At 42.9% G+C, this 25434-nt stretch overlaps 1 protein-coding gene across 1 annotated transcript in view; it reads left to right on the forward strand.

Annotated features, from left to right (window-relative positions):
• LOC132393234 (cytochrome b-245 heavy chain) overlaps positions 1 to 19666 on the forward strand; it is a 35583-nt gene extending 15917 nt beyond the window's left edge. The window contains exons 9-13 of the mRNA XM_059968232.1: positions 143 to 396; positions 3138 to 3300; positions 8181 to 8327; positions 15126 to 15250; positions 17637 to 19666. Coding sequence (XP_059824215.1) covers positions 143 to 396; positions 3138 to 3300; positions 8181 to 8327; positions 15126 to 15250; positions 17637 to 17763 — 816 coding nt within the window. The 3' untranslated portion in view covers positions 17764 to 19666. The remainder of the gene's footprint in view (positions 1 to 142; positions 397 to 3137; positions 3301 to 8180; positions 8328 to 15125; positions 15251 to 17636) is intronic.
• The last annotated feature ends 5768 nt before the right edge of the window (positions 19667 to 25434 follow it).

Below are 25434 nucleotides of genomic sequence, written 5' to 3' on the forward strand. Positions count from 1 at the left end.
ATATTATTTATAAACTGAAACAAATTCTTTACTACAATAGCTATCTTAAATAGGGCTTTATATAAGGAAGTAATCAGGCATTGACTGCTTTTGTACTTAAACACAGGATTGTTTGCTAATGCCTCTGTATATCTATCCACAGGTTGTTACTCATCCCTCCAAAGTTCTGGAGCTACAGATGAAAAAGCGAGGCTTTAAGATGGAGGTTGGCCAGTATATTTTTGTCCAATGCTCCAAGATTTCAAGCCTGGAGTGGCATCCCTTCACACTGACCTCATCCCCGGAGGAAGATCACTTCAGCATTCACGTGAGACAAGTGGGAGACTGGACTGACAATCTGTTCAAAGTGTGTGGTGGAAATCAAAAGGAATTTCAAGAGGCGTGGAAACTTCCAAGGTGGGTGCAATATGTACTTAAAGCTATCTCTGGCAGCTGTATTACATTTTGGAAATCAACTTAATGACAAAATTCCATCAATTGTTTGAGATGGTATTTTCTCAGACTGTCCATCACAATAAGACTAGCACATTTATTTTTCAACATCGTCTCTTCCTGCATTTACACACTTAGTCCAGCGGTCGTGGAGCATACGGATCTTGGACCTCAAAAAGTGTCCACAGCAGGGGTGATTGATTAGTTCATGATCTAAGGTAGAAGGAGATGAGTTATACAGCTGTCATTACAAGCACATGCAGTTCAACTCTGAGTGATTATGCAGAAAGTTTGAAGTTAATAACTCATCTCCTTCTACCTTAGGCCACGAACTTGTTGATCACCCCTAATGAGTTATTAACTGAGGAGTTATTAACTTCAAACTTTCTGCATAATCACTCAAAGAGTTGAACTGCATGTGCATGTAACGAGAGCTGTATAACTCATTGCCTACCTTAGGCCACAAACTTATCAATCACCCATGCTGTGGACACTTTCTGGAGGTCCAAGATCCATATGCTCCACGACCGCTGGACTAAATGTGTAAATGTAGGAGGGGCTATGTTGAAAAATAAATGTGCTAGATTTTCTAAAATTGACTCCTTCTACCCAAGGCCAAAACCTTATCAATCACCCCTCATACATACTAACAGGAAACACATCACTGTTAAAATTCAGACTTTTCCAAAAAATATACTACTTAAGCCACTTGATTAACAGAATCAGTCCTTTGAGGTCCAATGCAATTAGTGTAGATTAACTTTAACTCCAATTAACAGTCAAATGTGATTTTAAATCACACAGCCTATGTCATGAAATGGTATAAGTGGAGTTATAAACACAAGAGATTCTGCAATTACAGGAAATCCAGACCAACACATGCAGAATGCTGGAACAACTCAGCAGGTCAGACAGTGTCTAAGGAGTGGATAAACTGTCAATGTTGTGGGCCAAAGTCCATCAGGATTGGAATAGAAGAGGGAAGAGGCCAGAATTAGAAGGTGGCGGGAGGGGAAGAAGTACAAGCTGGCAGGAAATAGGTGAAACCAGGTGTAGGAGAAGGTGGGTGGCTGGGGGAGGAGGAATGAAGTGAGAAGTTGGAGGACGATAGGTGGAAAGGTAAAGGGCAGAAGAAGAAGAACGAAGCTGATAAGAGAGGGAGAGAGTGAAGGAAGAGGGGCACCAGACGGAAGTGACAAGCAGATGAGGAGAAAAGAAAGGTTAAGAGGGGAGCCAGAATGGCGACTGGAAAAAGAAAGAAAGGAATGGGGGAGAAATTACCAGAATTTAGAGAAATTGATGATCTTGCCGTCAGGTTCAAGGCTACCCAGATGAAATATGATGAGTTGGCCCCCCAATCTGTGTAGCCTTATAAGACAATAAAACCATAAGACATAGGAGCAGAATTAGGCCATCCGGCCCTTTGAGTCTGCTCTGGCATTTAATCACGGCTGATCCTTTTTTTCTCTCTCCTCAACCCCAGTTCCCAGCCTTCTCCCCATAACCTTTGATGCCATGTCCAATCAAGAACCTATCAATCTCTGCCTTAAATATACCCAACGACCTGACCTCCACAGCTGCATGTGGTAATAAAGTCCACAAATTCACTACCCTTTGGCTAAAGAAATTTCTTCGTATCTCAGCTTTGGAAGGGCACCCCTCTAATCTGAGGCTATGCCCTCTTGTCCTAGACTCTCCCACCATGGAAAACATCCTTTCCACATGTACTCTGTCTAGGCCTTTCGACATTCGAAAGGTTTCGATGAGATCACCCCTCATCCTTCTGAATTCCAGCAAGTACAGACCCAGAGCCATCAAACGTTCCTCTTATGATAACCCTTTCATTCCTGGAATCATCCTTGTGAACATCCTCTGGACCCTCTCCAATGTCAGAACATCTTTTCTCAGATGAAGGGCCCAAAACTGTTCACAATAATCAAGGTGAGGCCTCACCAGTGCCTTATAAAGCCTCAGCATCACATCCTTGCTCTTGTATTCTAGACCTCTTGAAATGAATGTTAACATGGATTCAACCCAGATAAGTGTGAGGTGGTTAATTTTGGTAGGTCAAATATGATGGCAGAATATAGTATTCATGGTAAAACTCTTGACAGTGTGGAGGATCAGAGGGATCTTGTGGTTTGAGTCAATAGGACACATAAAGCTGCTGTGCAGGTTGACTTTGTGGTTAAGAAGGCATACGGTGCATGGGCTCTGGAGGGTAGGACATCCGTCTAGAATTCTAAGTATGTTTGAATCAAGACTGTGATGAGGTCAGCAGATGAGTAGTCCTATCTAAAAGTAAAGCATGACTAAGCAAGTTACTGGTGTTAAAGTTCCACATTCCATCACTGTGGTGATGATTGATAGCAGACTAATGGGACTGAATTTGTCTCGCTTTTTATTGATGGATATTGTGAAATAATTCCTTATTAGTATAATTTACTGGAAGAGGTTGTGAAAAGGCACATCAATTTTAGGAGTAGAGATCTTTTCAGGTTTTAGAGCCTTAGTTAGATCCATTACAGTTTCTTATTATGCTGAGTTGGATCTGTAACAAGAATCTGATGTCGATCATTCACTCTGCAGATACTTTAGTCTCGTCTTTAAAAGTCACATGCTGTACCATGTAGGTGTTGCTAATAGGGAGACTTAGGTCCTTCTCCTATAGCTGTTCAATAATCTACCTTTTTTTTTTGCTTCAGTATTGCGGTTGATGGCCCTTTTGGCACTGCCAGTGAAGACGTCTTTCTGTATGAAACTGCTGTTCTAGTTGGAGCAGGGATTGGAGTAACCCCCTTTGCATCTGTTCTCAAATCTGTCTGGTACAAGTACACTCACTCTGATCCAAATCTGAAACTGAAAAAGGTAATGCACATTACACACATTGCTTTGGGAAAATTTCCTTTGTTTGCAAGAGCTGGTTATCAGAATTTATCTAATGCTTATTTGATCCAGTGATTTATAAATTAATAAAAAACAAGTATTTGACAGTTTGATGCACGGCTGGTGTAAAAAAATGCAATAAAGTGTTATTCTGGCCAACTGTTCTTGTTCTATCCACTGTGTGTTGTGTTTCTAATATTTCAGTATATTTGAGTAACACTAAATTTATTGTTTGATTAAACTTTCTTTGTTGTTTAAATAATTCATTACAGGTTGTATGTAAAAGTATGTGAATGGCTTACATCATTACGCCAGCATGTCATGTGTGCATGTCTTGCTAAAAGTAAAAATGAACTTACACAAGTTATATAAAAAAGAAAATCTGCAGTTGCTGGAAATCCAAGTAAACACATAACTGCTGGAGGAACTCAGCAGGCCAGGCAGCATCTATGGAAAAAAGTACAGTTGATGGTTAAGTCAGGCCAAAACCCTTCAGCAGGACTGGAGAAAGAAAAGATGAGGAGTAGGTTTAAAAGGTGGGGGAGGGGAGAGAGAAACACAAGGTGATAGGTGAAACAGAAGTGGGAGAGATGAAGTAAAGAGCTGGGAAGTTGATTGATGAAAGGGATACAGGGCTGGAGAAGGGGGAGTCTGACAGCAGACGACAGAATGCCATGGAAGAAAGAAAAGCGGGGAGGAGCAAGGAACATCTCCAAAATCTCAAAAAAGTGTTAAAAAGATTGGAAGATTATGGGCTCTGAGCACAGTGCAACAAGTGTGAATTCTTTAAATCAACTATCACTTACTGTAGTCACACCATTGACACACAAGATAACACAAGTGTGCTGAGAAAATTCAAGCAGTGGTGAAAATTCGAGAATGTTGCACAGTTGTGGTCCTTTACAAGATTTATCAATTACTATAACAGGTATCTGCCAAATCTGGCTACTGTGATCCATCCCTTGCATTCATTACTATAGATCGGAATGAAATGGTAATGGACAAAGCAGTGTGAGGTGGCTTTCCAAAAGGTGCAGGAACTAGTGACGTCAGGCACTGTACTCACACATCGTGATCCAGATCATCCAGTGAAACGTGTTTGTGATGCCTTGCATTATGGTACTGTATAGATGTAGTCATGTCACAGGTTATGAGAGATGGGAGTGATGAAAATAGCCTTTGCATCATATTCTCTTACTGCTGCAGAGAAAAAAAATGGACAGATTGACAGAGAGGCCTTGAGTCTGGTTTGGGTGTAAAATGATTCGACCAGTATGTATAGGAGAGAGTTTACCCTCATTACTGATCATCAGCTGCTGGTGTCCATTTTCAATCCACAGACGGGTGTTCCACTAACAGCCCGGCACAAATGCAGAGATGGGCTCTGTTTCTTGGAGGACACAATTACTAAATCAAATTCAAGAGGATGACTAATCATGTCCTGTTTGCCCTTGGAATAAGAAATACCTAAAAAATGTACAAAAGAGGACACTCCTCTTGATGTATTTTCCCTAATGCAAATCAGAAGTCTCCCTATTATGGCAGAGATGACCCAAAGAGAAACCAGAAAAGACCCCACACTGTCTCAGGTCAAACTGGCCACCCAAAATAGTTGGAATGTGCAGCAGGAATTCCAGTCCCCCCACGTATAGAAGCACCGGGATGAATTCCCCCATGACGGGGGCGGGGGGGGTGGGGGGATTGCATTATGTGAGTATTGTGAGTTATTGTGTCATTAAAGCTGAGAGTTGAAGTGTTGGAGGACATACATGCTGGTCATTTAGGCGTGGTCAAAATGAAATGTTTGGCTCGCAGATTTGTTTGGTGGCCTGGGCAGATCAAGCAGCTTTCTATGCACTGTTTGGGATGCCTACACGTTCAGAAGATGCCAAGAGCAGCACCTCTCCGTCCCTAGGAATGGTTTGCATTGCCCTGTCATGTTAATTTTGTTGGACCATTCATGGGCACAAATTTCTTGGATGCAGCTACCAAGTGGCTAGATGTGTTCTCAGTAGCCCCCACTACAGCCTTGCACACTGCTGATTTGAGAAGCCTCTTCACAAGGTCTGGTGCTCCAGAACACTTCAGCAGTGACATGGACGACAGCTTGTTGTGATCAATTTCAGTCATTCCTGGAAATGCACCATACTACCCAGGTGCAAATGATGTGGTGTAAAGGTTTGTCCAGAGTCTAAAGAACACACTGCAAGCAATGTCAGTAAATCACACTACACTGACAGTGAACCAGAAACGCCTTGCGTATCGCAATGCAGCACACTCCATAATCAATAACTCACCAGCCGTGCTGTTCCTGGGTCTTCCCTTGTGCTCATGTTTGGATCCCCTCAATCCCAATCTCAGAAGGAGGATGCAGGACAAACAGCTGAGACAAACTGAAGAATTCTTAATGAAGTAAGTGCGATGTTTCACTCCTGGTGAGCGACTACAGATGTGCTCAAAAGTGGATACTTGGCAAGATTAAGGAAAGAAATGGACCACGCTTGTGCACAGTGGAGATTGCACCTGATGTCATCTGGAGACAACACATCAATCAGTTGAGGAGAGCAGAGTCAATTGTTAGAGAAGAAATGTGTCCAGAGCTGACAGAACCACTTCCTGCAGTCCCAAAGTCATCTTCTACAACCACCACAGATTGTTTCACAGGCCCCAAAACCTGTGATCATTTCATATTCAAAAGTCACACCTGCCAAGCAGAGTGATCCCCCTTGTCAGGAAAAACATTATCCAACAAGAGTAAGAAATCTTCCACAGCGATTAAATCTTTAGGCCTGAATGGGGCAATTTAAAATGTACTATGCTGTAGATGTTTATTTAGTAGTTTTATTATATACAGTAATATACTGTATATAGGTATATAAGTTGAGATGCATTCTATATCAAGTTGGAGTTTACAGCTAAGCAAGGAGGAGTGCTATGTATTTAATATTTAAGTAACATTGTACACCTATTGTTTCATTAAGCATTCTTTGCTTGTTTAAATGATTCATTACAGGTTATATGTAAAAGTATGTGAATGGCTTACGTCATTATGCCACCATGTCATATGTGCATGTCTCGCTAAATGTAAAAGCGAACATATACGAGTTAATTCCCAGCTCTGTGTTCTTTCTTTCAATTAGTTTTATGTTTTGGAGTTACAAAAAATAACACAGTGAACTTGAAATGATCAGAAATTCTATTCTCTGGGACCTGGAATTTTAATCTCGTAAGGGTGTATAGCCAAGAAGAAAGCAATCAGCTCATCACTTTCACATCAGCTAAAGTTTGCCTGTCCAGGCTGATTTCACTTTCTCAGCCTTGCTCAATCGCCTTTTACAGACCCAAGTATGATTTACTTCAAGAATTCTCCCTTCCACCACTCCCCTGCCCAAAAGCCCAGCTATTCATACTAGTTCCCACATTAAATGAGAAGTGATGACCTGTTTCTTGCTTAAGTTTCACACTAAAGGAACTTCATTACTTGAAGTGGTCACATATTAGATGCTGAATTGCAGAATTTTTTTAACCAAGTCAGTCGCAGCACTGGCATTCGGGGCTCATTGACACCACAACCCCAAATTGAACACGTGAGGGGGCACAAATTTGACCATCTATTTTATTTCTGATTAAGTTCAACTGATATCCTATATTAACGTGATAAAAAAGGTTTTCAGTTTAAGGAAAATTTCTGTTAACCACTGCTTGACTAAAAGACTAAAATAGCCAATAACTTGATAAGCAAAAGCGGTAAAATGGAACTTTACTAATTACAATGGAATATTTGATTAGCATACAGCAAACAGCTTTATTTTCAATGGGAAATATAATATTACCATCCAGACGAGCCAGTAATGGAAAGAAATAGCTTTCTTCTCCTTGGTAATGTACAATGCTTAAATATTATGCTGGTGTGTGCTTTGTTTTATACCAGGGAAGTCCGTGAATGGAAATAGGTGGAAAACATTTAAGATATTTACAAAATGGGCAGACTTTCTCCAAGCCTCTCCAAGGAGATGTTCATCTCTTGGATTTTGAAGCTTATTAAATTTATATTTCTGCCTCAAATCCCTGGGTCTCCAGTCATTTTAGCATTTTACCCATGCTGCCTTTTTACTATACCTCTACCAGCTCATCAATTCAAATTTTAATTAGGTTCTGATACAATATCTCATAAGCCATATTCCTAGCTAGATTTGGAAGTACAAAATGTAAAATCAATGTACTGTCACATTCTGCTTTTTCTGCAGTTCCTCTCAAAGCTTTTAGAACCAGATTCAGAAAAAAATATTGATTATATTTCCTTCCAACTATAAACACGTAACTGAAATTAAATCAATTTATCTTCCAAGTGTGCTGAAAACCCTTGTTTACTTTCTCAATGCCTGGGGCAATACACTTCACACAAATGGATTATTACTGTTCTTGTTAATGATGAAATGAGGTCCTGCCAGAAATATCGTTACCTTTTTAACTAATAACATTTATTTAGTCAACAGTAAATGAAAGCACCATTAAAATAAGTGCAAAGTAATAAGAAGATGTTTTTAGTTCACTTAAACTCAGCCAAGTAACAGGAAACAGGAGGGGGGAAGCAACGCTGATGAAGAAAGCAATTGTATTTTGGTGGAAGTAGAATTGAAGCTGGTAGAGCACAGCAGATTCATTGGAAGTTTCTGTGGTGTATCCATCTGCACTTTCATCTCCAATAATTGATAGCTAATGCTGTAGGAATAAATATAAAGGTGTGCAGTAAATACAAATAATTTATTCTATTTATTGAATTATAATATAAATATTATTGCAATGCAGCAGATGACAAATTGCATCACAGACACAAAGTAATTTTAGTGTTATTTTTTTAGATCTATTTCTACTGGCTCTGCCGAGAAACCAGTGCTTTCGAATGGTTTGCTGACCTCCTTCAATCCCTTGAGTCTCAAATGCTTGAAAGAGGCAATTCCAATTTCTTGAGCTATAACATTTACCTCACAGGATGGGATGAAAACCAGGTAACCATTTATTAATTTTACCACGTTCATTCAGCAGACATTATCCTAGAAATCTAGATAAAAATAAACTCAAATCTGGTATCTAGTTTATCTCTTCCTATGGTAATGCAACAATCAATCTGGAGAGAACATGAGGGGATGTGGTGATAATGAGGGGCAAGATATTCACACACAGAGTCGTGGGTGCCTGGAATGAATTATCAGGGGTAGTATTAGAAGCAGGCAGCTTGGTGGTACTTAAGAGGCTTTTATGAATGGAATGGAGGATATGGATGGTATGCAGGAAGAAGATATTTAGTATAAGCTGGTATTAAGATTGGTACATCATGGGTTAAATGGCCTGTGCAATACTCCATTTCACTATGTTCTATGTTCTAATGAATCGGGCCTGGAGTGGCCTTAAAAGATTTACTTTACTGCATGGCGAAGGCCAAGTAACAGGAACAGACCCTTATCATTCTGAACAGCATTAGAAACACTTCCACACCCTGAACACTTCAGACCTAAGTAAAGAACAGCTAAGGCACAGGAGAGCTTGCAGACACTGGAAATCCTGAGCAACACACAATGATGCAGGAACTCCACAGATCACACAACATCTATGGAGGGAAATAAACAGTTTGTAGCAGTGTGCTACACGCAGCGCTGAAATAACGACACATAGTCGATGAGCTGCACTTGCAAAAGAGATTTATTCGAACTTTGCGGCCTTGCTTTAAAGCCTTCCTGATCCCGCCCTCCCCGGGCGGGAATGCTGTAGGGGGCGTGTATTCACAGTCCCATCCCGCGCGCGGGCTTTTCCCCTTGCTGGTGAAGCAGACTTGGCGCCCTTTTTGGGACTGGCCTCAATGCTGGCACGCGCCGATTTGTGAGCCGATTCGAGTGCGCTGGGAAGTGGGTTGCCACATAACCCCCCCCCCCCAGAACTGGCGATACACCCCCCAATGCCCACAGTCTGGGTCGGACTCTGTTTGGGAGGTCTGCCTCTGCGCCGCGGTGCCGGAATCTCGACCGTGAATCTCGGTCCACCGTGAAAACCTCCTCTCTCCCCCCAATGTCCAGCACGAATGTGGACCCGTTGTTTCTGATCACCGTAAATGGCCCCTCTAGGGCCGCTGTAGCGGTGCCAGAACCGATGGGAAATCCGCCAGGACTCTGGTGTAGTCATTGTCGGACAAGGTGATGGAGTCCAGGTATGGGGTTGACAACTGGGCTTCACCCAGGGAGAACGTTTGAAAGGTCTCGGCGTGGACCAGTCTCTTCCTTGGCAGGTCGACCAGTAGGCTGTGAGCCCGCAAAAAATCCGCGCCCAGGAGCGGTTGGGATACGGCGGCCAGTGTGAAGTCCCACGTGAACTGGCTGGAGCTGAACTGTAGCCGCACCATATGGGTGCCATAAGTCCTTACTGTGCAGCCGTTATCAGCCCTCAGGGTGGGACCCGGTGCCTTGTTGCTCGTAACTCGTCGGAGGTAAGACGCTGATCTCAGCTCCGGTGTCGACCAAAAAACGGCGTCCCGACCACTTGTCCCACAAATAGAGGAGGCTATCCCGATGGCCAGCCACCATAGCCATCTACGGCGGCTGGCCTTGGCGTTTCCCGGGAACTTGCAGGGCGGGCTACAGCGGCGGGCTTCTGCGCCCCACCACTGGTGGTAGAAGCACCATTGTTCGTTGGTCTCCTCGCCCCTCCCTCTGGGGTTAGTGGGCTCTGCTCCCAGGCCTGGTCTGGTCTGCTGCTGGTAGCGTGGTGATCTGTGCGACGGACGCCCCACTCTCCTTCTTGGCATTCCACAGCAAGTCCGCCCAGGCCACCACTTTCCGGGGTTGCTGAAATCTGCGTCGGACAGCAGCAGGCGTATGTCCTTGGGCAGCCTGCTCAAACATGAGGCAGGGCTTGTGCCCTCCGGCCAGGGACAGCATCTCGTTCATCAAAGTCGATGGCGGTCTTTCTCCCAAACCATCCAGGTGCAGTAAGCGGACAGCTCGCTCGCGCCATGAGATTCCGAAAGTCCTTATGAGCAAGGCTTTGAATTCTGTGTATTTGCCGTCCACTGGGGGAGACTGTATGAACTCCTCAACCTGGGCCGCTGTGTCCTGGTTGAGGGAGCTGACCACGTAGTAGTAACGTGTGTCCTCCGAGGTTATCTGCCGAATGTGGAATTGGGCTTCTGCTTGCTGGAACCATAGGTGAGGTCGCAGCGTACAGAAGCTTGGCAGTTTTAACGAAACTGCATGAACAGATGCGGCGTCGTTCATCTCTGGCTCAAATATCGTTTGGGCCATCGGGGTCACCAATTGTAGCAGTGCGCTACACACAGCGCTGAAATAACGACACGTAGTCGATGAGCTGCAGTTGCAAAAGAGATTTATTCGAACTTCGTGGCCTCGCTTTAAAGTCTTCCTAATCCCGCCCTCCCCGGGTGGGAATGCTGTAGGGGACGTGTATTCACAGTCCCATCCCGCGTGTGCGGGCTTTTCCCCTTGCTGGTGAAGCAGACTTGGCACCCTTTTTGGGACTGGCCTCAATGCTGGCACGCGCCGATTTGTAAGCCGGTTCGAGTGCGCTGGGAAGTGGGTCGCCACAAGTTGATATTTTGGATGGAGACCTTTCATCAGCACTCCTGCTGTGATCTATGTACTAACCTGGCAAATACCTAAATTATAATTTTTTTCTTCCAATATGATATTAAGCCTATGTATAATTCATCATAATAAACTTTAAATTTTAATTGTTTAGCATTTTTATTGTTGGATGAAGTTTGTGCTGCAATGTTCTTTCCATGCGAGGAATCACATAGATTTATATTTTTAAAAACCCAGAAGTTGAATGAACAATGTCAAAATTGACTCAGATCTGATCTGTAGATTTGAATAAATTTTGTTCTGATCTTCATCAGACATCTGCAATATTAAACTTCCCCCAAATTTTACAGAATTGAAACTTTCTGGTCATTCAATCAGATGTCAAAATCTGTTAAGTGTTAAACCACATATAAAAACACACACGTAGATTTGAGAAAACTTGGTTATAGATGAGAAATGCTTTGATTGCATCACATATGCAGGACACATTATGAACAACCATAGAATTATTTCAGATCAAAATTGGAGAGATCCACAACAGAAATAAACTCACAGACCCATATGAGTTCAGCAAGAAAAACATTTGACTAGATTTGTCTCCGGGAAAGTGGGTGCATTCAGTGGCCAAAAGATCTCCTTGGATGCCACAATGGCCCTGGAGAAAAAAATCATTAAGTCCATCATCTGTGCCAGGTTTGGTCCCTCGACTTACACTTTTCTCCCCAAAGTCAGAAAATCAGACCTCTCTGAGTGTATGCCCAATTACCATCTGAAAATTCTGCTTCCAGCATTCTTTCTTGTGCTTCTTTTGCGATCACAAGGCTCTGTTGGAGATTGATTGCTGCAAGACTGCTTCCCTTGTTTGGTGGTGAGCCCAGCAGTGAGGCAGCAGTGTTGCCTCAGTTGTAGCGAGGACTAGGCCTCAAGCCTCAGACTTGCACTGTAGCCTGACGTCCAGGTTCAGTTGGGGATGGCCTCTCCCATCAGTACTGCATTCTAATGTTGGATCGGTGGAATTACAGGCTAGACAGCTGGGAACCATCAATTTGCGGGACTTGTTGCTCAGGTTCTTGGGCTAAAAATGTGTTTTCTTACATGACTGTGTTCTTTTTTTCCCTTCTCATTATTTTGAATGTGCATGTTTTTTTTTCACCATGAGGAATGTTGTTTCCTTTAGCTGTATCCATGTATGGTTTGAATGAAAATTAAACTAGATTTGATTGGATTTCAGTGCCAGGGTTTTGATCTTAACAACAACAATGTTGTTGAAAGAAAAATCAAATTTCTAATCCAATTCTTTCACCACTCATTTTAAATCAGTGAACCCTGGTTAGCAAACCGTTTCCTGGAAGTACTTTTTTCACTCTCTCAGTTAAAATGACTCCTTTAATTATTTAATTTTTGTTCTGTTGTGAATAATCCTACATCTCATGCCTCATCTTAAACAAAGTCAACCTTTCTTGGTAAATTCCCCAATAAATTTTTAAGGACCTTCCTTTTGTGTGGTTTAGAATATAATACAGATTTCATCCCAAGTCCCGCAGGAAACAAAAAAACTGTGTTTTCACCACACCCTCCAACATGGTCAGTATCCCATTCTTCTACTTAAGCATATTGTCAGATTGCCTCACCACATTTGAAAGATTGTGGATGTCCACCTCCAGGTACTGTTAACCTTCTATGTTTTTAAAACAAAGTCACACTGCCCCTCCATGTTGTTCCTCCAAATGTACATCCCTTCCAATCTCCATGCATTAAATTGCATCTGCCACATATTGACAGTTTCTCAGAGTGTTTTCTTCTTACTGAAATATGTTCCTATTTGCTTCACCAGTTGTCATTTTGCTAAGTTTTATTTTTATATAATTTGTTATTGAAATAGGCCCTTCCGGACCCATCAAGCGGCACCACCCAGCAACCCTTGATTTAACCCCAGCCTAACCACAGGACAATTTACAATGACCAATTAAACTACCAACTGGTACATCTTTGGACTGTTGGAGGAAACCGGAACACCTGGAGGAAACACACATGGTCACAGGGAGAATGTATAAACTCCTTACAGAAAGTGGCAGGAATTGAACCCGGGTCACTGGTGCTGTAAAGCATTGTGCTAACCACTATGCTACCATGCCACCCCATCTGTTCACTTCAAAATTAAATTCCCTACACATATCCATTTCATTTTAAAAAAAAGAAACATAGCTTTTTATACTGGTGCCTGGAGAACTTCAAACTTCTGTTAAGCCAGAAAATTATCCAAATGTTACACCTTTGCTCTCCCTCAGACAATTATTGTTAATACCATGTGTAATTGTTTTCCCAATAATTCTGTTATTTATAACAATCAAGTGCCTTTCAAAATTCCATGTTAACGTCTACCACAGTATCTCTTATACTTCATCAAAGAATGGAATTGGATTAATCAGATACCATTTGTTACAGTTATGTTACTTTAAAAGATTTGAGAAGAAAGCCTCATTAATCTACACATCCCAAAGTGAGAATTAATTTGATTGCCATTGTCATTGGTCACCTCTGCTCTCACAAGGGTTTTTCTTTTAATCCTAATCAGACCTTTAACTTCTCCCTGAAGTTACTTTAACAATGTTTTTCTTTCTATTATATATCGCACTGAGAAAAGCTAGCATAGTAATACCTTTTTAGCTTCACAATTTTGGCTTTTAATTATTAGTAAGTTGTTGGCAGGATTTGGAACTTTTCTTTTAACTTGAAAAGGGATCTTTAGCTTCCTTTTTATGTTACCGGCTATAGCTGTTCTCTTACGGTCCACTTGCCCACATTACAGCCTCCTTCAGCTGCTCTTTTGCACATTTTGTATGCTTCTCAGATTTCTACTGTATTTTACAGAACTAGCTAAACCAGATCATTTTCAATTTCTTATATCAAACAGAATGATTCAGCACATAAACCCTTTAGTATGTTGTCTTTCTGAAATATTTTATTATTGAACTATCCCATTGCTCCCTACCTTTACTCCTTTCCTGTAACAAAACTTGAAAACATTGTCGCCAGCAATGTGTTTTACACCCCTTCCTAGGTTTAAGCCCAGTAATGCAATTAATATTATAATTTGTGCCTAAATTCCAACATTGATGCACAGACCTGTGCTTTTCTTTATTTTCCTTCAATTCCTCTACTTTCTACACTTTGCTTCTTCAATCTACAAAGCTTTCTTTCTGCATTTATGACTACCGTTCTCCCGACAAACTAAAAGTTTCCTTCAAAGCACAGCTTTACCCAAGAGTGACATTGAATTTGGAACTGATCAGTTGCATCCCACCTGGTTGGAAGGTCTTTCCCGGTTTTGAAATGATCCCAACGCCCGGGGAATATAAAGCAATCCCTCCTGTGCCACTCCTCCTTTGATGTAATCACTTGCACTAACTTCCTGTTTGAGTAATCCAGAGATCAGCAGCTTTGGGGTCCTGTACTTCATACTTTATCCAGCTTCTTACTTGGAGGCTTGCTGCACCTCTGTTTTTTTTTCCGTACGTATGACATTGGCTGCAATATTGGCTTCCATTATTATGCCTGCTGTTCCTTTCCTCGCAACATGGAAGACTGCACCCATTCACGTTACAAGAAAACAAGTTACCTTTCTGTCAATTGCTGAATCTTTCATTGATCTCATGATGTGTCTTTGTGGATCTTTTAGAATGTATTACCTTTTAGGAACCTCGCAGATTATTCTCAGAGTGGTCTAGAATGAAAAGGCTGGTCCAGTGTTTCTGCCTTTACAAACCTTCATAACCATCAAGAGGCAGATCTGAGTGCTGACAAGTACTATGTTACAATTGTAAATGTGTTAAAAATGCACTAGAGTTAATCCAGATCTGGAAGTGAAAAATAAAATAGATTGGAACATCAGGTATGATGCTCATCAGCTTTAATTTTAGATTAGTTGCCAAGTTTTAGTCCAGTAGAGATTCAAATAGTGACAATTAATGTTAATGTCAGTACATGAATGAATCTATTCCTTGCTATTTTAACCAAATAAAGTAGAATATTATATTTTTCATGCCTTATTGAATTGTAGCACTGATCAAAAGATCCATGCTCGTATCTCTGTTAATTTACTGATTGGTGTGCATTACGACACTAATGTTAAGCAAGTGTGTATTGTTGGATAACTCTGCTCCTGCTTGATTCAGTGGCACTCACTAATCCAGATGACAAATCTACTACTCTTAGGCAACTCACTTTGCCATGCACCATGAAGCCCAAACCGATGTCATCACAGGACTCAAACAAAAGACATTGTACGGAAGGCCAAACTGGGAGATCGAATTCAAAAACATTGCAACCAAACATCCAAGGTAGGAGTGGTGGGCAGAGTTGCTGAGTATGTTACACAATTTTAAACATATCTTTAAATTTTGAGACAATGCAAAATTAGAGATCCTCTGTGAAATGGGTTGGTGACACAATATCTTTTTTACTGCTGCGCTGATTAATGTGAGAACTTGCTGATTCTCCTTCTAACTAACCAGGTTGGATCTCCTTTTCGCTAGCTGGATGTGAAATCTCACTGCTCTGGGATATAGCTGCATGAAAGGCAGCTGAGAGGCCATGGACATGACTTCCATTTGAACCTTGGGGAAAGCTTATGTTAGAAAATGGCAAACTGCATTAGATAAAACCACAATGTTTTAAAATTCCTTTAAAGTGTGTACAGTCTTTATTCGCTTGTAAGGGAAAATAAAAGCTGATAATTAACAACATGGTGATATCTAACTGATAAAAGAATAATAATAATTGTCATATATTTAATACTATTTTGGATTCCAGGCAGTGTTGAGGATGTTTGGATGTCACTAATATAGAAAATGCTGAATTTATTGGCCTGGATTTTAAAGTCAGCATCTGTGCGATCTCAAAGGCAATGGGTTTCCTTCCCTTGCACAGTATCAGAAGTCAGTTCACAAACAGGAGAAAATCTGCAAATGCTAGAAATCTGAGCAACACTCGCAAAATGCTGCAGGAACTCAGTAGGCCAGGCAGCGTCGATGGAAAAGAGTACAGTTGACGTTTCAGCCCGAAACCCTTTGGCAGGACTGGAGAAAAAAAAAGCTGAGGAGTAGATTTAAAAGGTGGGGGAAGGGGAGAGAGAAACACAAGGTGATAAGGCCCTTCACCTGTGAGGCTTTTGGTGTCGTATACTGTGTCTGGTGCTCCCAGTGTGCCCTCCTGTATATCGGTGAGACCCAACGTAGATTGGGAGACCGCTTCACCAAGCACCTAGGCTCTGTCCGCCTGAAAAAGCGGGATCTCCCAGTGGCCACCCATTTTAATTCCACTTCCCAGTCCCATTCCAGTATGTCTAGCCATGGCCTCCATCACTGTCATGATGAGGCCACACTTAGACTGGAGGAAAACCACCTTCTATTCTGTATGGGGAGCCTCCAACCTGATGGCATGATCATCGATTTCTGGAACTTCCAGTAATAACCCCACCCCACCCAGCTTGTTCACCATTTCCCGTCCCCCTTTCCCTATCTCCTTGCTTCCCTCTGGTGCTCCCCCTGCCGCCTCCTTTTTCTTTCTTCCATGGCTTTCTGTCTCTTTCACCAATCAACTTCCCAGCTCCTTACTTCATCTTCCCCCTTCAAGTTTCACCTATCACTTAGTGTTTCTCTTCCCCCCCCCCACCCCCCACCACCTTATAACTTTTTCTCCAGTCCTGCCAAAGGATTTTGGCTCAAAACAATGACCATATTCTTTTCCAGAGATGCTGCCTGGCCTGCTAAGTTCCTCCAGCATTTTGTGTGTGTTGATCAGTTATCAGGCGCCAGCCTAACCTGTTCTTCACTGTCTTGCAGCAGTGATGTTATCAGATAGGCCAATTAAACACTCATATTAAAGAATACTTACTGGCTATAAACAAGGAAATTTGGCAACAATCTTCAAGAAGCTTGAGGAAGGGACAACACAATCCACTTGAATGGCGCCTCAGAAGAGGCATAGATAGAGTGGACAGCCAGAGTCATGTTCCCTGGGCATAATTGGTTAATAAAAGAGGGCAAAACATTAAGGAGTCTGTAGGAAAGTATAGGGGTGATTCCAGAGGCAGGATTTTCACACAGAGAGTGGCTGGTGTGTGGAACGTGCCACCAAGGACGGTGGTAGAGGCAGATACATTAGGGACATTTAAGAAACTCTTTGATAGGCACATGGGTGAAATGCAAATGGAGTGGTATGTGGGAGGGAGCTTGGGATAGATCGTGGGCTGAAGGCATGTACCTTGTTGTACTGTTCAATGTTCTCCATTCTTTATTTATTGTTCACCTTATATCACTATTTCCCTTGTCCTTTACCCTCTTCTGCCTTCCACCTTATTACAGACCTTTCCTACAGTTCTTCCCTCTACTCTCCTTCCCCCGTCCCTATATTTGCTTTATACCTGTTACATCTCGAGAGGATACTTTTCTCCTGATAGGTCATCAACCTGAGATGTTAGCACTTTTCTTCTCTCACAGAATCTATCTACTCTACTGAATATCTCCAAAATTTTCATTTCATATGTATTTCAACACCCTCTATAAAGCTATAAACAGCAGGAGTACTTGAATACTTTGATACTGTGTTGAGAAAATATCCCAGAAAAACTGTTAGAATTGAATGAAATGCAGAGGTAATGATCTAATTAGAAAAGAAAGGATTTTTTAGAAAGGAAATCAGTAAAATGTTATCTTTATTTTACAGCACCAATGTGGGAGTCTTCCTCTGTGGGCCAGCATCTCTGGCCAAAACTCTAAATAAGATGAGCAGTGCTCATTCATCAGGTGATCCAAGAGGAGTACATTTTATCTTCAACAAGGAAAATTTTTAAGTTCTGGCACCAAAACTTAACTTCTGAATCCACAGTAGGTTTTAGCTTTTAGCAGTGAACCTCACCAAACAGCAAGACACGAAGATCACACATCTGCTGTATATTGACAAGTTTTTTTTATTAGTTTCTTACAATAGCTCATAACTAATCCTTTGTTTGTTTTATGCTTGGGTTGTATCCTGTCCCAAAGGTTTTGGCATCATTGTTCCAGAATTAGCATTGTATTGATGTAAACTACGTGTAAAAAAGACACAATTTAGGATACTTGTCTAATCATGTCTGTGTCATAAAGCTGGATTCACAGTCCTGTGCATTATTGTGTGAGATAATCGAATTCAACATGATTACTTTTTGTCGGTTTGCTGTATATTTACTCAGGCTTTCCATGTCTGTAGAAGCTTGTGGATATTTAGATCAACTCAACCTGGACAGGAATCACATGTTCTTGGTTCTCCTGGGTGCTTGTTTCTGACTCTTCTTGTCATTTTGTGCGGCAGATCAATCACAAGGGCAGAATAATAAATCCATCATATCATGTTTAACAAGCCCATTACCAATACAGTATCAATCATCCTCAAATAACACAACCTAGTTGCCAGGCATTTGGAAACTTCTGTCATTATCCCGTGTTGCACACACCCCTCTGAGTACCTGTTTGTTTTCATTCACTTCCCCTCATCGCCACTTCAGTTTGAAGAATAATGTAGAAGCTTATCACCAACCCTGTACTAAATACAAGAACTACCTTTCTAACAAGTAGCCATATGATGACACTTTCACAGTAACCGTGTCTTTTCCTTGACTTTTAGGTAACATAGGGTGAAATTCACAATAAAAATATGCTCTTCCTCAGTCAGACTAACAACCTTGTTGCAGTTAAGAACCAGTAACTTGAAAACCATCTGACTGCAGCAAAATCTATCTAAGCCCAGCACCGAGTCCCAGTAAATAGGTTACTTTTGTTTATGTTGCTTTGCAGAAGGTAATCTTCCAATACTGAGTATCACAAAACAACACAAAAGTAATAAATTAGATTTTCAGACTGTACAATAATAAAAATGGTTAAAAAACTAACATTTAATTGGATACACAGGGGTTTCGAAGCCTAAGGAAACAGTATGTTTCTGAAGATTTTAAGTGCACATATACCTGATGGGAAATAGATATTGGGAGGCCTTGAAAGTTGGTGAAAGGAAGATGAAGAGCTCCCACAGATCACTAGGATTATGCAGATATGTTTCATCTCGACAATTCATTCTGGCCTCTCCTCACACACTTCAACTTACTTAAGCCCATCACCCATGCTGGGGCAGAGGCTGCCCACAACAGCTCATAAAGAGTCCACTGTCCAGAGCCAGTCTTTCAAATTGTCCCCAGGTGTAGCCCATCTTCGAGGGATGAAGGCCTTGGAGCCTCTGTAGCTCTGTTTTTTTCTAGCAAAATGGAGTTGCTAGCCCCATGCCCCCTGCTCAATCCTCCTCACTTTGCAGCTGGACTTGGGACTGTCCATGGCAGAGTTCACACACTTTAAGCAGGTACCATAATAAACTAGTCCTGATATTCATCTAATATTCAGTCAAACCTGAGCTTTACTTCAAAAGGGACATTATTTCAGGTGGTGGCAATGTACATGAAGTTCCACTTTATATCATATCTGACAAAAGATCAGATATTTCAAGTACAAGAGTTCGATTTAACAGACAAAATAACTGTCTAAAATCTGTGTTATTTGCTCAAACTTCCTTTTTGAATTAATATTTCACAATGTATAGGCTGATACAATGTCATATAACTTGATTGAACAAATTATATTAATCTTTACATATTTGATAATAATTGTTTAAATAATTTCAGTAATGAAATTTCAGCTTTGAGAATTAAAGAACAATTTTGTTTAATTTAGCAGGAGTCGTCACCGTGTTGTTTCAATGAATAGAACTTAAGAAATATGGAAATAAAGTTTTCCAAAATGCTATTATTATTGTTACTGATGAACAAGTCTAAAATAGGGAAGTGAATTGCTTATGATTTCTTACAGTGCTACAGCGGCCGGTAATTGTAGTCATTCCTTCCAGGCACATGGAATGTTCTTCTCAGACTACTCCCCTGACATTACCATTTACTGCTCTTGAAAAGTGAATTAATCTTACCTTAATTTCCCACCCCTCTCTTTCCCTTATGAATACTCTGCGTATTTAAAGGAAGACACAGGAGAACGAAAATGGGAGTATGACTTTGTGTTTACTTTAAGCAAGGCGCGAGATTATTAAATTATATACAAGATTATTAAATTATTCCTGAAACGTTAAATACACAACACTCCTCCCTGGTTAGCTGTGAACTCTAACTCAATGCAGAATGCATCTCAACTACAAATGTTTGTATATACATGGTATATTCTATAATATAACTGCTATATATGAACATCCACAGCACTGTAAATTCTAAATTCTTGCATTCAGACATAAAGATTTAACCATTGTTGGGGATTTCTTACTTCTGTCTTTCCTGACAAGGGGGAATCACTCTACTTGGCAGGTGAGACCTGTGGTTGTGAAAACAATCCCACATTCTGGGAGTTGACCTTGAGACTGCAGGAAGTGGTTCTGACAGCTCTGGACACCCTTCTTCTCTTTCCTTTCTCTCCTTTTAGTTTGTGCATCTTGATCTTGGGAAGGTGCATTTAGTTCACTGGAATATTCTCTTATATATCCTTCTATTGCTCCCTTTACGATTTGACCTCTTCTTTTCCACATCATTCACATCCATATCTATATCATCATCTGACAAATCCTCTGTTTTTATATCTCCATTGACTTTTTTTTTGGCCTTCTATTTCTCCAGCTGGGCTTTGGTATTTGCATCTACTTTTAGAAGAAGCGTTTGTCTCCATCTTGAAGTTCATGTAATAACCTTAATACTCACAGAGCAGATTCTGGTACTTTATACTCACAAAAGTCGAATGCTTGCAACTTCCCTGAAACTCCTTGAACTCCCTTCCAGCTTAAGACACATTTCGCAAGTAACTGCCCAATTAACTTATCAGAAGCTCTCTCAGATATGTTGCCTTCAAACACTGTTGTAGTTGGACCACTGCTTTTGTCACTTTTAGGCTTTCACTCAGCATCACGGTGTCACGGTCCGGTCCATGTAGATCGCGTTCCGATTCATGGTCCGGTCCGTGGACTCTGTACTCCGGGTTTTCTGGCAGTCTGTTGTTTCAGTTGGGCATAATCACAGGCACCTGATTCTCATATTGGGGCTGGAATCTAAGTGGCCCTGGGTTCAAGTGTGGTTGCTGGTTTGTCTTGTTGGTATCCTGTCCTTGCCTCTGTGGGGTAAGTCAGGCCATTCTTGCCATTACCCTATGGTGGGATCTGTCCTTGCCTCTGTTGGGTAAGTCAGGCTGTCTTTGCTGTTGCCCTGAGGCTGGACTGTTCCCTTCCTTCCCTCTGAAGCCCTGACGACTACACACGTCTGTGTCCTCACCTGTATCGCCATCAAGTTCAGCTGCCAGAGTAGGACTGGAGCCTTGCCATGCCTACAGAAGGAACTATCTATTGTTGAGCTTGGAACTGTCTCTTTGTGTCCCTGTATTTAGTATCCTTGAATGAGTCCTGGCCCTACATCCTGTTCCCAAAGTGGGGTCCCAGCTCTGTGTTCTGTGTTCCTCTGCTCAAGTCCAAGGCTCTGAGGAGGGTCCATTCCGTGTCCAAGGCTCCGAGGAGGGTCCAGTCCGTGTCCAAGGCTCCGAGGAGGGTCCAGTCCGTGTCCAAGGCTCCAAGGGGGGTCCAGTCCATGTCCAAGGCTCCGAGGGGTTCCAGTCCATGTCCAAGGCTCCGAGGAGGGTCCAGTCCATGTCCAAGGCTCCGAGGAGGGTCCAGTCCATGTCCAAGGCTCCAAGGGGGGTCCAGTCCATGTCCAAGGCTCAGAGGAGGGTCCATTCCGTGTCCAAGGCTCCGAGGAGGGTCCAGTCCGTGTCCAAGGCTCCAAGGAGGGTCCAGTCCGTCCAAGGCTCTGAGGAGGGTCCAGTCTGTGTCCAAGGCTCCGAGGAGGGTCCAGTCCATGTCCAAGGCTCCAAGGAGGGTCCAGTCCATGTCCAAGGCTCCAAGGGGGATCCAGTCCATGTCCAAGGCTCCGAGGAGGGTCCAGTCCGTGTCCAAGGCTCCGAGGAGGATCCAGTCCGTGTCCAAGGCTCCGAGGAGGATCCAGTCCGTGTCCAAGGCTCCAAGGAGGGTCCAGTCCGTGTCCAAGGCTCCGAGGAGGGTCCAGTCCATGTCCAAGGCTCCAAGGGGGGTCCAGTCCATGTCCAAGGCTCCGAGGAGGGTCCAGTCCGTGTCCAAGGCTCCGAGGAGGGTCCGGTCCATGTCCAAGGCTCAGAGGAGGGTCCAGTCCATGTCCAAGGCACCGAGGAGGGTCCAGTCCATGTCCAAGGCTCCGAGGAGGATCCAGTCCGTGTCCAAGGCTCCAAGGGGGGTCCAGTCCGTGTCCAAGGCTCCGAGGAGGGTCCAGTCCAAGGCTCCGAGGAGGGTCCAGTCCATGTCCAAGGCTCCGAGGAGGGTCCAGTCCATGTCCAAGGCTCCGAGGAGGATCCAGTCCATGTCCAAGGCTCCGAGGAGGGTCCAGTCCATGTCCAAGGCTCCGAGGAGGGTCCAGTCCATGTCCAAGGCTCCGAGGAGGGTCCGGTCCATGTCCAAGGCACCGAGGAGGGTCCGGTCCATGTCCAAGGCTCTGATGAGGTTCCAGTCCATGTCCAAGGCTCCGAGGAGGATCCAGTCCGTGTCCAAGGCTCCGAGGAGGGTCCAGTCCATGTCCAAGGCTCCAAGGGGGGTCCAGTCCATGTCCAAGTCCAAGTTGCAGCCTAGGCCCTGAGTCCTGGTCTCATCCAGGGCTAGTGTCCATGTCCAGCTATGACTCTCTGCTTTCCCTTGACCTAGGCTCTGCGTTCCTGCTCTCCCTCAATCAAGACCAAGTCTGAGCTTCATGTCCTTGTCCAGTCCTGGAGTCCCACGTCCTGCCCCCATGTCCAGTCCTCACCTGGATCCAGAGTCTGAGCCCCAGTCAAGACCCAGGTTCTGGGTCCCTGTCCAGTCTCTGGCTCGGAGTCCTTGTCCAGGTTCCTAGTTCCTCGTCCAGGTCACACTTTCCTACTCTAGTCCTAGCCTATGCCCTGTCTCATAGTCTTATCTAGGACCTGTGTTTTGTCCAGTGTCATTTCTTCCCCACTTCCCTTACTTTCCTGATACACCTAGTCCTCTCCCTAGTATTTCAGTGTCTATGTCTTGCATTTGGGTCCGTTCCCAATGCCCACCTTATGACACATGGTCCTTCCTTGGTCCAATATGCTTTCCAGCCACAAAGGTTGCCACAATCCACCTGTTTGTCCTCTTGGGCAATGGTTCATGGTATTTGGCATGGAGACAGTTGTAGCATTATTCTATGCATTCCTTAATTCACTTTCATTTGGCCTCATTGTAGGGGATGTGACATGCAAATTGTGGATGAACTTCCAATCTAGTTGTAGTTGTCACACCCCCACAATGCTGGTCCTCCCTTTTCTTCCAAACACGAGCTCAACGTGGTTTGCTGGTTATCGTATTTCACGATTACGAATGTCATTCTCACAGGAGTTATATTTTCTCCAGTATGTTCTTACTTAAATATCTGCAAGCTTCAGTTTAGTATCTTTGAAATGCCTTTCAAATTCACCTTGTGGAATTACTGAAACAGTGTCTAACTCCATTTTAATTAATTTGCTGTTCACTTCTCGTAAGCCATACTGGTTGTCTATTGTTGATGTTCACACTGTAAATCTCAACGCTGCACAGTCCTGTATCAGTCTCAGGTTTTTTATCAACAGCATGCAGATCAGTGCTCTTTTTGAAACTACAACTTGACTTTCAGCTTTCTCTCTTCTCCATGCAGTCTATTTTTGTCCCAACATACTCTTTGTATGTGACCTACTTTGTTGCATTTTCTGCAAGTTTTATCTTTAAACCTGCATTGATCTGGTGTATTGAGCCCCTGCCACAATGATAACACAATTTGTTCATCCAGGCAGCCATGACTGTGTTGTTACTACTTTTGTGGGTTTGCTCCATAAAGAAATGTTAAACTTGCTGACTCTCCACTCAGCCTTGGATCACCTGGACATACCAATTCTTACCTCAAGCTGCTGTTTATTGATTACAGCTCAGCGTTCAACACAATCATACCCTCAGTTCCAATCATCAAGCTCCAAAACCTAGGCTCCTTTCTTCCTCACTGGGAGACCACAGTCAATGCAGATCACTGACTTACTGTCAGTCAGCACTGGTGCACATCAGGGGTGTGTGCACTGATCTACTCTCTCTACACCCATAACTGTGTGACTAGGCACAGGTCAAACACCATTTATAAATTTACTGACGACATAATTATTGTTGGCAGGATTTCAGATGGTAACAAGGAGCTACATAGATCACCTGGTTGAACGGTGTCACAAAAACAACCTACACTACAATGAAGAATGCCTATGTTCTTTTCCAAGACCACATTTTGTCAAATCGGACCATTTGGCTGTACTTCTGCTTCCTGCATACAGGCTGAGCCTAAAATTCAAGGCTCCAGAGATCAAGACAACTAATCGGGAGGCAGACGTGCAGTTTCAGGATTGTCTTGAGTCAGAGGACTGGGCCCTGTTCAAGCACTAATCTGAAGATCTGAATGACTACACTAGGGTTGTAACAGACTTTATTAAACAGCTGCAGATGAACGCATCCCCACAAAGTTGTTCAGGGTGTATGTCAATCAAAGTCCTGGATGAATCATGAAACCTGGAATTTGCTGAAGACCAGATCAGAGGCATTTAAGTCTAGGGATCAAGAATGCTACAAGAGGTGCAGGTATCTCCAGAAAACCATCTCACAGGTGAAGTGGGGATTCTGGATTAGAATGGAACCGATGAGGGCTGCTCAACACTGTGGCACGGTTTAAATGCCATAAACTCTTACAAAATTAAATCCAGCAGAGTCTTGCTTCCAGATGAGCTCAATGCCTTCTATACCATTTTGACCACCAGAACGGGGAGGAAACTCCATGTCTCCAGTTTCTGAAGATGACATGCAGGCTGCCTTCCAGAGAGCGAGTCTAAGTAAAGCATCTGAACCATATGGAGTACCTGGCTGAGTACTAAAGACCTGTGCTGACCGACTGGCTGGAGTGTTCACAGATATCTTCAAAGAGTTACTCTGGTGGTGTGTGGTACCCGTCTGCTTCAAGCAGGCTTCTATCATATAGGTGACCAAGAAGAGCATGGCAACATGCCTCAGTGACTATTGCCCAGTGGCACTTGCCATCATCACCTTGCGCAATTGGATCCTGGATTTCTTCACTTGCAGACCCCAATCACTTCAGTTTGGCAAAAACATTTCCTCCATAATCTCCATCAGCACAGGTGCATAGTAGAGATGGGTGCTTAGAGCCCTGCTCTGCTCACTTTACACTGATGACTGTGTGGCTAAGTACAGCCCCAACACCTTATTCAAGTTTGCTGATGACACCACTGTCATGGGCTATATCAAAGGTGGTGATGAATCAGCATACAGGAGGGAGATTGAAAATTTGGCTGAGTGGTGTCGTAACAACAACCTCTCACTCAATATCAGCAAGACCAAGAAACTGATTGTAGAC

This window comes from Hypanus sabinus, chromosome 4 (genome assembly GCF_030144855.1).
Source record: "Hypanus sabinus isolate sHypSab1 chromosome 4, sHypSab1.hap1, whole genome shotgun sequence".
In the NCBI taxonomy this organism is placed as follows: Eukaryota; Metazoa; Chordata; class Chondrichthyes; order Myliobatiformes; family Dasyatidae; genus Hypanus; species Hypanus sabinus.